Source organism: Anarhichas minor, unplaced genomic scaffold (genome assembly GCF_050575085.1).
Source record: "Anarhichas minor isolate MPS153535 unplaced genomic scaffold, ASM5057508v1 ptg000026l, whole genome shotgun sequence".
In the NCBI taxonomy this organism is placed as follows: Eukaryota; Metazoa; Chordata; class Actinopteri; order Perciformes; family Anarhichadidae; genus Anarhichas; species Anarhichas minor.
This window is the reverse complement of record NW_027466472.1, coordinates 7,046,024-7,061,249: the sequence shown is the minus strand read 5'-3', so window position 1 is coordinate 7,061,249 and position 15,226 is coordinate 7,046,024. Positions and strand designations below refer to the sequence as shown.

The 15,226-nt window shown below is 42.1% G+C and overlaps 1 protein-coding gene across 9 annotated transcripts in view; it reads left to right on the top strand.

The window, feature by feature from the left end:
* Positions 1 to 15,226, top strand: part of arap1 (ArfGAP with RhoGAP domain, ankyrin repeat and PH domain 1) — a 42,295-nt gene that overhangs the window by 6,720 nt on the left and 20,349 nt on the right. For 6 of the 9 annotated variants that reach the window (XM_076099960.1, XM_076099961.1, XM_076099953.1 and 3 more), the window contains exons 2-13: positions 1,587 to 2,718; positions 6,764 to 6,921; positions 8,715 to 8,803; positions 8,886 to 8,968; positions 9,181 to 9,336; positions 9,781 to 9,850; positions 10,223 to 10,343; positions 10,543 to 10,727; positions 11,179 to 11,285; positions 12,198 to 12,397; positions 12,757 to 12,842; positions 13,374 to 13,556. In XM_076099960.1, coding sequence (XP_075956075.1) covers positions 1,661 to 2,718; positions 6,764 to 6,921; positions 8,715 to 8,803; positions 8,886 to 8,968; positions 9,181 to 9,336; positions 9,781 to 9,850; positions 10,223 to 10,343; positions 10,543 to 10,727; positions 11,179 to 11,285; positions 12,198 to 12,397; positions 12,757 to 12,842; positions 13,374 to 13,556 — 2,496 coding nt within the window. In that variant the 5' untranslated portion in view covers positions 1,587 to 1,660. Of the gene's footprint in view, positions 1 to 886; positions 956 to 1,042; positions 1,501 to 1,586; positions 2,719 to 6,763; positions 6,922 to 8,714; positions 8,804 to 8,885; positions 8,969 to 9,180; positions 9,337 to 9,780; positions 9,851 to 10,222; positions 10,344 to 10,542; positions 10,728 to 11,178; positions 11,286 to 12,197; positions 12,398 to 12,756; positions 12,843 to 13,373; positions 13,557 to 15,226 lie in introns of those variants that run through there. The other 3 variants (XM_076099956.1, XM_076099954.1, XM_076099957.1) reach the window with 3 other exon arrangements.

Below are 15,226 nucleotides of genomic sequence, written 5' to 3'. Positions count from 1 at the left end.
CTAATGGAGAGGAGTGGGGATGCCTTGTGGGAAGCCAATCTCGAATCCACTTGTGCAGCATTCAAGTGTGTGTTGAGAGATGTAGAGAGAATTGAGGGAGTCTGTGTGAACGTGCTGTGTGTGTCAATACTTGTGTCAATTACACTTCCTCCCATAGCGGTCTGCTGTGTGATAGTGCCGCAGTAGGCTACTGACTGTGTTAACTGCTCAAAACTAATAATATATTTAAGTATGTAATAAGTAATTCTAAAGATGTATGTTTTTATGCGTGTACAGAGATTAGTTTACCTTAAATAACACATTAAGTAGGGAATACAGATCTAACAGCAGCTTCCTTCTATGTCACTCATAATCAGATTTGATCACCTGATCTGTGCAGCAGTTTATGAATACACAATCCAAAGTTAGATTTATCCGTTCAAGTGCTGATGAATTCGACAGAGCTTTTAAATATGACTTGTTGCTAGGGGATCTGTCGAGGCATTTACGCAACTTCCTTTTTTTCCCCCCCTTCCTGACAACAGTTTATCACACACAACTTTGACAGTTGACACTGCCGTTTACAGATCAGAAATAGGGCCAACTCTTGGATGTATGTATACTATTGATTATTAACGGAGCAACATATGACATTCAGAGCATTAATATAGCAGAACACAACGATATGCTCTGTAAAGACATAGTGATTTTATGTGTACCTGAGCAGAGAATGAAGTGCCTCTCCCTATGTGTGTGTTGTTATCCAAGCTTCCCCTCGCTTTGTTGACAAAGCCGGGCCGACCACGCTTGCTTTTAGTGCATGTTTGTGCATGATTGTGCACGTGAGCGTGCCCCGCTGGTTAGCTCACGGCCGCCACACTGCACTGAGATCATATGCTTTTTACAGCTGATAACGCAGTCCCGACCAACAGTATTGCTGCGGAAGCGTAGCACCCCTCCTCCGGTTCACCCTCAGGTAAACACGGTTAACTCTGTCCGCATGTTGATTTAATCATCACTTGTTGCCTTTTAGGAATCAAAATTATTTCTGCACTTTTGCACCACAAAACGTTACCCAATGCAGGATTTCTCAAAATAGTGCAGTTTGTAGGAAGTATTTTTCATCATCTGGTCTATAATCGGACCAATGTGACACACAATGATCCATTTTCAGGAACTAAAAAGTCAAAAGAGGAAAAACAAGAGATCATCTTGCGGTTGATTGCACCAAATGCCAAATCGGACCAGGGGCAAAAATGTGTGTGCGCCCTCCTCGCTGAAGCCACAACCATCCTCGACCTCAACCTTAATTTTGATCTCAACTGCACACCTGTAAAGTTTCGTGACTGCATCTTACACGGTTGCAATGCTATCACGTGACACATAATCCCCTGGCAAAATATCCAAAACATGCCTCTGTAGTTCCTGCTACAGTAGGTGTCTCCGGGACTACATTTTGCCACGATGACTCGCACACAAACTCACAAGGTGAAAACGATACCAGCGGCGCTGTCGTTGCCGGTGAGATTATTTGTTTGGAGTTTATGAATGCTTTTCTTTAATTGATACTCTTGAAAACTGTTGGTGTTTTTGTTTCTCTCCCACAGGTTGTGTAAGCCATGATCTGAGGAGTTAAAGTCAACTTGTTCCCTCTGTGGACGACACAGACTCGCCCTCCCACATGCTGCACTCGCACACATCAGTCATGTCTCAGTCTGAACCCACTAGTTACACTGTGTGGGAGTGGTTATGTGTTCTTCGCCTGGAGCAGTACTCTGAGGCATTTCTGAGTGCCGGGCTGGCAACGTTCCGACAATGTCGCAGCCTCACACCAGATCAGCTGGAGTGGATGGGCATCACCCTGCCGGGTCACCAGAGACGCATCCTGGCCAGCCTGAACAAAACGCACGGGAACAGCGACACACAATCTGACACACACTCTCACCTCGTACCGTCTGAAGGAGATCAGAGATTGGAGGAAACGGGACACGCCAAAGCGTTGCAGAGAGAGAGACCCGTGCCTATCCCAGTGGAGGAAAAACCTGTCCTCAAGGAAAGGGGGAAAAGAGACGGAGAGACATTGAGACCTTTACCCAGGGAAAGAGAGAAACCAGTCCCCAGGGAGAGACAAGTGCCCAGGATGAAAGAGGAAAGTGGAGAAGTAGGAGAGAAGAGGCCGGTTCCTGGACAAAGAAAGACAGCAGCTAGAGAAGTAAAAGTGGAAGAGAGGGATGGAGGAATAGATGGAGAGAAGGAGAAGCCTGTGCCCAAAGAAAGGACTCGGCTTCGCTCCAGTGCTCCAGTGGAGTGCGACCCCAGCCCACTTGTCTCTCCAGCTTCTGACGGCCCTTTACCCCCTGTCCCTCCACGAAGCATCCCCAACTGTCCTCCACAGTGCTTCACCTCCCCCCTCAGCCCCTCACCTCCTGCTCGAGCCCCTGCCTCCCCCAAACCGGACAGACATGCGGTTAATGCCCCAGCTGTACAAAGCAGATTCCAGTTTTCCACCCCCGCCAGCTCCCCCACACATGCACCTCTCCACCCTCCCAACTCCCTCTCTGCTCAAACTCGGCCTCAGACGTTAGCTATTCAGCCCCCTGCCCATCATTTGGGTGGTGACGGAGGAAGAATAACTTCATCCGTCTCCCGAACTGCGTCCCTCAGCAATGACGTAAATGCTCCACCTCTCCCACCAAAAGCAGGGGCGGTATCTAAAGGCCCTCCACCAATCCCACACCGGTAAGACTACTGTTATTTTATGGATATGGATGCAGCTCTTAATGAGTGTTTGCTTTATGGCTGTCTTATAGAATACTTGTGACATGTATGTGAACAAGAGGAGTGTGACCGCTCCTGTCCTTTTTTTGTGGATTTAAAACTACTCTTCTTTCCCTCTGAGATTGCCTCTATCTATCATTTATCGAAATATATGATTTAAGAGAAAAACATAACAGAAAAACTTGAGATATATTTCACTGGTTGGTCGCTCGACCCTGTTTTAAATGGGCCTTTCTGCTCCAACAGGACAGGGTTTGAGTTTTTTTTTCCCACCCTATTTACAAAGTGAGTTTTAGTAATATTCTGTCCCCCTGAGTGTGTAAAGCTGCTGTATTGAAGGCAAGATGACAAAACGTATGTAAGTGAATGTTTGTCTGTGTTGAGAGTTATATTTAACGGTCAAGAATGTCACCTCTGTAAACGTTTGTTAGTTCTTAGACTATTAGGATTGTGCTGCCACCTATTGGACAAGATTGAAAAATGCAACTCTGCTAACTTTAATAGCAGGTTAGACACCAAAAATGTTAATGGTGACTTTTAAACACTTCCTGAAATCAAAATGAGACACTTCCTGAAACTGAAAGGCCGAAGCCCATTGACTGACGGAGCGGACCTCATGCTCAGTGGCCTGTTGAATACGGAAATATGTGAGCAAGACCTGTTGAGGGTTCATCTATGAGCAAATTGAGCTGTGAAGCTACAGTCTGTTTTGTGGTTGCTTTACCACATATGTGTTGTTTCTTTTCAAAGGCTCTTTGGTGACCTTGTCTCGGCTATTATATTCCTACATTGTCTATAAAATCCTGTTTTTTGCAGTGTTTAGATTATTTTCTTTACACAGGCACTATTGTTTTTTGCTTGTTTGCTCTTTGTGCACATTGATGTGTTTGCAAAATGTGGGTCTTTTAAAAAGCACTTGTGTTTTTTAAGTGGCTGCACATTTTCCCTCTCTCGGGTCCAAAGGGTTAAAGTACTATGAGCATTGCAATATATACAGTATATATGCATGTTCTCTGTGTTTTAAAGGGAAACTAGCTGTAGAGAGAGGGAGGAAGTTACAATGGAGAACAACACAGAGCGGTTAAAACACACAACACAGCGCAACACAGAGCTTCTGGGAGAATCACAGGGAGATAGAGAGAGTGAGAAATAAAGATAGAGAGAAAGACAAAAGTGATTTTGTTACCAGGATCTACCGGCAGACTTTTTGTAGCCTCTGCCAGCACACATTCACATGCTCTTTTGTTTCCTAGTAAGTGTGCTTCGTTGCCTCCTCCCATCTTCTGGTTAACTGGTCATTTCCTCCTGCTTACCCCCCCTCTCTTCTCCGATGTGTGTGTGTTAAAGATTGTTGTATTGTCATGAAAGAGGACTCCTTTTGAACATGTTGCTACAGGTAAGATAAATACTAATGATATCTCCACTTGTCTCTTCTCAGTCGGTACTTGTTTATAGCATGCACTCTCACCTTCTAATCCCCCTCCTCACTCTGTTCTGTGTCAGTGTTTCAAACAAGGAAGCCTTTCTTTACTGCTGTGTTCAGGTTTTCTGCCGTTCCACCTATTTTCAGTGAATAGAAAACAAGGTTCTGTTCATAGAGATGTTATCCCGTCTACTGGAGTTAGTTTTGCTGTTAGTTTCACCTTGACCAGAGTAAGAGAGTTTCATGTTTTAATGATCCTGTGCGAGAGCAGATATCCTGTCCTGTCCTGGGGTTGTTTGGGGAGTTAAGTTTAGGGAACTGACTCTGGTATTGATGTATTACCTGTGTGCCTGTGGAGTACAAAACCAGAAAAATGGGATTTCACAAAGCTTGCATGTTTTGCTGTCACGAAAATCTGTTTTCTAGGAGAACACTGTGCACTTAGCTTTAGTGTGAGCACTCGCTATCAGCAATGACATACAGACCGTTTCGAACAGCGATTATAACGGTACGCTGGTTGCGTTTCACAGCGTAGAATAGATTGGTGCTGGTCTTGAATACCCATTTAGTTTGTATTTTAGTTAAAAAAGGCAGCGAGGGCCATGCAATAAACACGTGAATTCAGAATGCCTCTCATCTGCCAACACCGTAACTAAAGGGTCCGTTAGCTATTGTCAGCTGATGGGGGTAAAGTGTAGAAATTTGCCCAGAATGAGTTCACATGAACAGAGTGTGGGAGGAGGAAGGAGCGGTCATTGTTTCTTCAGCCTTCTGTCATCTCTTAGCCAGCAGAGGGTAGGTTAAATATAGTCTCTATAGCTAGCAGCCCCTCTCTCAGCACTCTTCCTCTGAGAACAAGGAGGAACTGTGTCAACGGGTCAGTTTCCCCTCATTGTGTGTTATTTTAGGGTTTATTATTAAACAGAGCTCAGGAATAGAACTTATATGAAGAGTCACCAGTTAACTATAAAGTATGTTTTGCTACTTCATAAATGGTCTTTCTCTTGCTGGAACCGAAGTACACAAAAAACTAATTTAGAATGTGTATATTGTATAAATCTAGCCATGGTATTACCACATTAAAGGTGCACTTTACACAACAGAGCAGTTTATTTCTGTGTGTGTTTGAATTTTGACTTGAGCTGACAGACCAACAGCTGACACAGCTTACTGTAACAGCTCTACTAGCGTGTCTCTAAAGTGCATTAAGCTGACGGTCAAGTACTGTCACGTGATTGTTTGAGCTTCTCTGAAACCTCATATTTGTCAAACGTTTACCGTTGTGACTTTAAAACAAATATATAAGCAGTAACTGTTTGCTACTAGTATTTCACGCAGGCATATTTACTTGTCACGTTGTTTCTAAACTAGTCTTCCGTTTAGAGGTTCACTATTTTTGGTCTGGTGCTGTTTGCTGTAATATGCGATGAGTATCTGTTATGTCCTTGCGTGGGTAAAAGCTGATCATTGTGACTGTAACGAGAAGAAAATTCACCAAACAGGGAGAAATAAAGAGGAACTTTCACAATACTTGATGGATGGAAACCAGGCCTGTGTGCTCATTCTTGACTTTCCCGTCAGCATGGAAATGGTTTGAATAGACTGCTCAACGTTGTATGAATGCATTCATTTCACAATTTTTGAGTGTAGATGTCTTCATGACTAACTAAATGAATAATAGATTAGTAATGATATGAAAAGTAAGCAAGAAAATCTGTTAAAAAACAAGCAGCAAATATACTGTATTGTGTGAATCTATATTAGTTTTTATATACAGAATATCTGTAGCCTATGCATTTGATATCATAATGGTCAAGTGTGACTTTGTATGAAGGATATTGTGGATTATGAATGTGCCATTATTAATTGCCAAAATTGGGGATTCACTAACACCGATACTGGTACCCGATACTGTTATTATTAGTGCAAATATTACAATAGATGCAGTAGGAACTAGTTGGCTGTAAAATAAATAGTTGGCGGTATTGTTACCATTAAAATATGTCACCACACTGGTGTACAACTGGTATACCGGCACACCTCTACTGCACACGTGTGTGTGTGTGTGTGTGTGTGTGCTTACAGCAGAGCCAGAGGTATGCTGTGTTGACATGGAGGTAGGATCTCACAGAGCGAGGCAGGTTCAGACTTGCTACTTAAACCAGAAGTGGAGAGAGAGAGAAAAACAGTCCGACAGTCAGGAGCAGAGCAGAGGGACGCGGGTTTGCCACAGCGCTGGGATCAATTCTCATACCACCGAAGAAGACAGAGCAGCATAATGTGAACTGTGGGATCAGTGGGATTTCTTTTTTTGTCTTTTTCGTCATGCAGTTCGTAGAGAGTTTTTGCTTCAGACCATCAGCTTCACGCAAGTTTGTTGCCTGCAACTTTGTTTTTGTAGCAGGTGCCTGGAGAAAATCTCAAGTGCTGTTCTCTGTAGTTTTTGCTGTGGAATGAGAAGAAGACAAGACAGGACGGGCTTGTCAAAGGAATTTTAGCCCAAGCTCCAATCACCGCGCTGTCCGAGGACTCCTCTCCAGCTGTCCAAACCTCTGTTGACATGTCCTGCCCTTTATCCCCCAGCTCCTCTCCCACCAAAACAGTCACTGATGAGGTGCAGAAAGACCAAACTCCACAGGTCCCACCTCGCATCAGGACACCCCAAACTCTAGAAGACGCACATCAGTCAAATCAACCGGACACTCAGCCGGCCCTGCCTGCTCGGAGAGTCACTCAATCCAGTAAGTCGTATAATCTGCATATAATACTTGTTAAGAAGGATATTTTGGGGGCATTTTATGCGTTGATTGGATAGTGATAGTTTAGAGAGTGGGGAACAACATGCCACAATGGTCTTCAGCTGGATTTGAACTGGGGTTCATGGTCGGCATCTTGACCCCTGAGCCTCTACGAATTATAAATTATATTGAACCTACATTTCTGAATGGTAAAGATAGGGAATACCGTGACTTTCATCACTTTCTGTAAATTTCTGGTTAAATGGTGCTAAAATATTGTTTAACTAAAGTCTGTATCAGCACAGTATGTCACTCAACATGCGTTCATAAATACATCTTCTTGCTTAAGGCTACTATTACTGAAGTGCCACAATTTGTAATTAAAATGGCGAATAGGTCATTTTGAACCATGGCTGTAGCCTCACAGTGAAAGTAGCGTTCTCACTGTAATTGTAAATGTCATGTCAATTCAATTAGAGAAATGAATTGGGCCATGAGTGTCTAAAACTAAGTAGTTTGATAGAGCTAAAAGAGAGCCTTGAAAATGTCAATTACCTTGCTTAAAAGAAATACTGAGGCTAAGAACACTGCAGCTTTCCCTTCAAATCCCTGCTTTATTCATAGTGAGTTGACATGATCCATGCTTGATGTCTCAGATTTCTGTTTTAAGGTCATGAATGTGTATTTAGTAGACCGGGTTAGAATTAGTTTGAACACATCAGCTCTGAGTTGGCATTATCGAACAGGTGGTACAGTTTTTAGGCTAACATAGAGTCTCAATAAAGTCGAGTAGGAGCATCACCAGGACAGTTTGTCAGAAGATATTTTTAACTTGAAATGAATTTTCCTTTCTGTAGTGCTATGGATGTAGTCCATGCTTTCATGGACCTCGGCCATTGTTCAACAGTTTTTAAGAATGCAAAGACTCCAGTGCTTAACAGAAGCATAGTGTCTGATCACAATATTTTGCTTGTCTCTGTTTCAACTTGATATGTTTATTCTATTCAACATACTGGAGGGAATATGACTCTGCTTCATACTTAATTTTGTCACTCAGCCTGAAAAGCTAGTTCTTATGAGAGAGGGACTCCAACCAAACAAACACTCTGTAACACTGGTAACTGACCCAGTTACACTCTGTTGTCCTTCTCAGACCTTTTTAGTTTCTGTGTTCACAAACATAGATTAACACAGGGAACACTCTTATCCAGAACCAGATATCTTGAGAAACTTGTACAACCAGTGCTGTTATTTACTGGACTGTATCCAATTTCCTTGCTCTATTAGTGGATTACTGGATTTCCCAGAATGACTTCTGGTAAACCCCAGTTATCTTTCCAATAATTGGTGGATTTATTTTTTCTGTACATCGGTCCTGCCAGATGCATTCAGTATGATTTTGGAAAAATGGAAAAGCTACAATCCACCAGATATCTAAAATCAAATATATACTTTATGTATTACCCATTCAGGAAGCACAGAGGCCAAAAATGTTGCCGTTGTTCCAAGTCAGAAAACAGTAGTCAGCCTCTTACGCTAAGGGCGGTATGTCTTGTACAATATTGTTGTTTTGCATCATGGTTTATTGAGGCTATTCTATTGAGTGTCAGTTCAGATTGTTACTGTTCACAAAAAAACATGGTTATAATATTTTTCTCTTTTTTTGAGTGGATATCATATTCTGCACGTTATTTTTGCAAACAATGTCAGCGTCTAAAAGTTTTCTTTGCAAACCGGACTTAACTAACTAAAGCAGTACAACTCCGTTTGTTCTCTCCTTCTACTCCCTCTCTCAGGGTTGGATTCACTCGATGATTGTTCTGATGACTACGAGGATCCAGACTCGTTTTACCCCGGTGCTCATCGAATAAACGCACCAGACAGGGTAAGTGAGAATAGTTCCTTGTTTTACACTCTTCTTCCTCTTCTCCTACTGCACAACGAATGACGGCCGTGTCCTCCCGTAGGATATGTCCCTGCAAGTGCCTGTCAAGGCAAAAGGACGGCGCAGTTCTTTGTACAGTGATGATGAGCAGTTGGATGATGATGAGTGAGTATCGACACAAACCATTAATACAAACCCCACTCAAAATTAGACTGTGCAAATGAGCAACAACCAGGATTTTAATCTTTGCAGACATATTATACGATTATTAGAAAATAAGATTGAAGATTATTATGCAAACATTAATTTCAGGTTTCTTTCTGTTGATATTGTTTACTAAGTGTGTGTGTTTGTGTGCTTATTTCTTTGCCCCTCAGTCCCAGTCTATGGCAGGATGGGGGGGGCATGGGCAGTCAGCAAGGAAGCTTCTACCTGCCAAACACGGGCAGACTGACACCGGCCACTAAAGACGACAGCTCTCAGCTTGCTGCTGTCATTAAGATGGGCTGGCTGGACAAGAATCCACCTCAGGGGTATGAATGACAACACACACACACACACACAAGCTGGGGGTTGTGCTAATTAAAGGGCAAAGATCAATACTCTACACAGATATCTAGTGCGTACATGACATTAGCACTATCTCAATCCCTCTTAAAACATGATGACGCCAGTATAAAAGATCAAGATATGGCTTTACTGTTAGGGCTGTTTATATTACTTGAACAAATACAGCTAAACCTTTCATGGCATTCATTCTATTATTCACAAAATTACTTTCAACATTGTTGGTTTTATGTGGTTTATGCCCGCCATTGATAATTACAATGAAAATGCAATAAATAAATGAAATGCTTTAAATTACTACCCAGTCTGGCTCTGCAAAACCGTTATCCTACTTCCTCTTGTAGAACAGTAAAAGGAGTTTGAACTTCACTCTTCTGAATATACGTTTGTGTGTATGCTGTCGTACACAGGGCCCTTTATTATCAGCGACGATGGGTGAAGCTGGATGTTGACTACCTGCGATACTTTGACAATGAGAAGGTAACAACAAACATGTACAGTAACTCCATCACATTAGACACCGTCACTGGGAATCTACATCACAAGCAAGACGTGAACAGGGCCTTTATCGGTCATTACGGAAAAGTTTAAAACATGTAGGCAGAGGAAAATATGAGTGATTTCAACAACTGCCTGTGCGTATAAGACTTTACGATGCACACCAAACATGCATAATAATGGGTGCGTCCTTTGGTGAGGTGTTTCACACACACGTGCCTCAGTGTTTTCTAAGAGACATTCAAGTGATGGATGCTTCAAAAAGCACTTTCTGTGTGGATTCGCCCTGATACATCAAGACAGCCTTTAACTGTTTAACAAAGTAGTCGTTGCTGTGTGTGTGGTCTGTTATAGGATGTGTATTCTAAGGGGATCATCTCTACCGCCTTCGTTACTAATGTGACCAGTGTGGGAGACCTGAAGTTTGAGGTCGTCACAAACAACCGAACATTTATCTTCAGGGCTGAAAGCGAAGGTCTGTCTGTTTTTGTTTGGTCATGTCTGTGTGTGCTTTACACACATAAAACAATAATGCATGCTACTGTTTGTAAGATGCCATGTGCATATGTCTTACTGTATGCAAGTATAGTATCTTGGTTCATGTATATTTGTGCATGCATACTTTAATAAACACACGATTATTCATACATGTGTTTGTTTGCACATCCGTCCAGTCGAGAGAAACGAGTGGGTGACTGTACTGCAGGACTGCACCAGGGGGCGCCATCTGCGCAGCACCATGAACCCATGCTCACCTTTGTCCCCGGACTATCAGGGATATCTGGAGCTCAGAGGGTTACGCTCCAAACTTTATACTGTTGTAGCCTCAGATAAAGTCTTCCTCTACAAAAACATTGAGGTAAGAACTCTCTGTGTGTGTGACTGCAGAGATGAGCAGTGGTATACAAATCACATAGTAGTAGTATAGCCTTTATTTTGCATAACACTATATAGAAGTATTAAAGAGTATATATATATATATGAGAGACTATTAAACTACAGAGTAATTAGAATGCATCAGAAAAAACACTGTAAAAAGGATGTCCCCTTCTTGTCTTTTCCAGTTTTGTCTTTTGCAAAAAGCACCAGATAATATTGACAACAGGGCTGTATGTTGTACATGTTTATTAAATCTTACATCATCTTAATTGAAGGTTACGTTTGTAGATTAACTAGTGGTCTTTCTTTGAGCCTACTCCACATTATAAGAAACAGTAAAGTTAATGTAATGTAGCAATTTCAAATGATATTTAGAACACAGAAAGTTGAGCCACTCAGAAAAAAAACATCCTTGTTTTTCTTTTTTCCAGGACTATCGTATAGGAGTGGGTATCACATCCATTGAGATGAATGTTGGCAATGTTAAAGACTCAGATCGTCGTGGCTTTGATCTCACCACGCCTTACCGCATATTCAGGTACTGCATGGACACAAAAATGCGACACACACACTTACTGACTTTCTGTCATGTGTACACAGCAAACTTAAACTCTTGACCTGGATGTGCGCTTTGTGTCTGTAAGTATCCAGTGCATGTTTTATGTACTGCACATAGTCTGACTGATTATTACTTTTTTTTGTCATCTCCTCTATCGATTTATGTTCCTCCAAAAGGATTTAAGTGCATATATAATCAATCTTCCTGATAAATCAATGGCTGAGCTGGACTTAGTGCTCGGATATTCAGAGGAAATAAGATCATGTTGTTATACTGAGAACTCCCACCGGCGTCCAGCTATCCTCAGCTGGACATCTTTGGAGAATGTGAAATGCCCTTTGTATGTGTGTGAGTGTGTGACGAAGAGTGAGGGAGATGTGTGTGCACAAGTGTTTTTGTTGGTGTGGTGTGTGTGGTCTTTTGGCTGACAGTGCAAACTGCCTGCAGTGCAAAGGCTCAGCTTGACAGGATGGGAAATCTAAAAAGGCTTGTGTATTTGTATAAGAGTTGGACCGTGAGTCATTTTGTGTCTCGGTCTAACTGTGCATTTTTGCAACTTTAATGGTTTGAGAGGTGTGTGTATGTGTGTGTTTTAAGGACCGATGTGTTGTTAGACAGATGAGAAGAGGAAGGATTCAGACATGTGATTATGCGTCAAGCCACAAATCTGTCCGTATGTGTGTTTGTAAAGTTTCCAGTCTTTGATTCAAGTATTTTTAGTAAAACGAGCAGAGTAAGAGTCAGTACTCAGTGGGCTCATGAGCATAAGGAGACACTCACACACACACACACACACACACACAGGCTTTCTCATTTCCATCACTTGGTAGTTGTCATCAGCATCGTAATGTCGGCATTAACACTCGGCCGTGTGTTTGTCTCTCTGCGCAGTTTCATCGCAGAAACAGAGCAGCTACGAGAGCAGTGGGTGAGCGCCATGAGGAATGCGATCGATGAGGCGCTGTCGAATAGCGAGGTGGCCGAGCGGATCTGGGCGGAGCCTAGCAACAGCCTTTGTGCCGACTGTGAGGCTCCCCAGCCGGAATGGGCTGCCATCAACTTGTGCGTGGTGGTCTGCAAGCGATGCGCAGGTTTGTGTTCGTGGGTTTGGATTCATGTTTATTTTTGTGCATCTATGTTTGTACATTAGGCAAGGTGAATATTTTCTCTTAAACAGATGTTGACATTGTCAGCAAGTTTTGGAGTATAATTTTCATACATGTCTTCAAAATACTTTGAGTTTTATACAGAGGATATATTGTTATATATACATTTTGACAATGACATGACATGACAAATATCAATTAGCCTGGTGTGAAAACTCTTGGTTGCATGGTTGCAGTAGAAATTCACAGAACTGTTTCACGGTTTGTTTGTACTTTATCTTAAAAATGTGTGTGTGTGTGTGTGTGTGTGTGTGTGTGTGTGTGTGTCTGTCTGTCTCTTCCAGGAGAGCACAGAGGACTAGGTCCTAGCATCTCAAAGGTTCGTAGTCTGAAGATGGACAGGAAAGTCTGGACAGAGGAGCTTATACAGGTACGCACGCACACACACACACACACACACAAACGGGAGTTTTTTATACAGAATAATATACAATTTATAGCAAAACAATATACAATGTCCACAGTGACCTGAACTACTTATTCATGACCAATCCATTTAGCTGCTTAAACCCAGACAGAGCTGAAGATTAATTTATACTGAGGTAGCATTTTATTTGGTACACTTACATAACGTAATGCAGTCTAATATAATAGCCTTGCAGTTAATCCTTGTGAAGCTCAGAATGTAAAGTTTTTGTGGACACTGTGTCAGGGGTTGGATTCAACTCTGTGGTAATTTCTGAGGCAGTAGTTAGTGGTGATGTTGCATTATATTGATGAACACACATAAGGGTAGAGCATATTGGCAGCTAGAATGAAAATAATACGAAGAATGCACAGGCATGCTTAATAAATTGCACAGTGTATATGGTCAGACAACAGTGCACATCTTGGCCTCTGCATGTGCTTCCTATGCCCCTTAATGTGGAAATACTTCTCCTAAACCCCACCTGTGATGCAGGTGTTTCTGTTGCTGGGCAACGAGCGGGTAAACAGCTTCTGGGCGGCTAACGTCCCGCCAAGTGAAGCTTTGGAACAGTCTAGCTGCAGTGAAGAGAGACGGCGCTTCATCACCAACAAGTACCGCTACGGCAAATACAGGAAGTACCACCCGCTGTTCAGAAACCAGAGAGAGCTCAACAATGTAAGTTGAAATCACTGCTTTGATTGTTTTCTTTTGTGTGTGTTCCCCTAACATTTGAAGTTGATACACACACTGGTTATAGAGATTTAATATGCAAAACTACATTGGAAATTCTTTCAGTCAACAGACCTTGGGAAAGAGAGGTTTAGGGAGGATTTAGAGGCGACCGAGATTATTGGTTTAGCAATCCGCTGTGACTAAATTGATGATGACTGTAGTAATAGTATTGACTCCGCCCTTTGCATCACAATACAGTTCCTCCTTTAAGATTTTTTTTCCAGCAGCTGTGTGCATATGTCTCATAGAGTGTCACAGGCTTAGTTGTGACTGGGTTTTGCACGGAAACTGTTAGAAAAATGTACTCGACACCGATTTAAAAAAATCATTAAACAGGACATTTATTCTTGCAAGAAGGAACAGAGTTGATTCACATACAGAATATGAGTCAAGTGGCTGCTCAAACGTCTGTCTCTGAGTCTCTGACATATATATACTGAGGATAACACACAAGTGCATTGGAACAGAATGATTTGCATAAAGTCTGGACATCATTTGGATTCGTTTCTTTGATAATTCGTTCTGTCAAGGGTCATTTTATCCTAATCTCGGAAGACGTCATGGTTGCAAATCAGCCTACGTATATACTGACGTGAACACAACAGATTTACTATCAACCCTTGACGCCCGGTCACAAGTAAACAAACGGATGAGATAGACAACTAAGACACTTAATGGAGAATACAGCTGAGAAAAGCTTGTGTGAAGATTGGTTCATAGAAGGACACAGACTTTATGGAACCAGCTGCTTAGATTACAGTGGCTAAACAAAAACATTATTTAAGTTTTTCCAACAGAAACATACACACACACACACCATACACTGTACATCTGCATGCTGACTAATCAGACTGTGACAAAGATTCCAAGAATAAAGAAGTGCTCAGACTGTACATATCCGTTTGAAAGATTGACTGACAGAGAGACAAAAAAAACAACAACTGGCCTTTCCAAAATAGCAAGTATGTATGTTTCCCCTTGCCAGATAGCTGATTCAGGCAAGCTATGTTTTCACTTCTCCTCAAAGTGGAGCATTCAAGAAACTGACTGCAGTTTGAACTGACTGCAGTTGGAGTTAAACGCAAGTTGCTAGATTGCAAAAGCTGGCTGAATCCCAGATTAAGTCCAATATTTAAAGCACGCTCAGTTGCAATAATCTTGATAACTGACATTCAGAGTCGAGCTAAATTAGAGTAATTAGAGTGATACTTAATTTGTCTTGTGGATTCCCGGCTTGCTTCTGAGTCATCAGTGTTTGCAAAACATATCAGCGCATACTAGTTTTGTAAGAGAATCAGCAGTGGCCTCTATGTTAGGGAGATGTCACAATGAAGTCAGGACCCTGAAGACAACAGCCCTCTCAGGGTGGACTACCAGTAACTCTGATCTGTCCTTGTGTCCTTGTTAATGGAAGAGGTCAGAAAATGCATTCCTCTGCCCCGTAAACATGACAAACTTAGTCAGTAGAAGTCAGAAACAGGACACCTGGGAACAGTTTCTGAATGGCTGGAGTCGGGGGTTTTGTATTGTGCCTTCGCTGTGCTCCACCGTGTGCAATAAATGTCTTGGTGTGTCAGACTCTGCTGGGTCACTCATTAGCTGCTTAACCCACT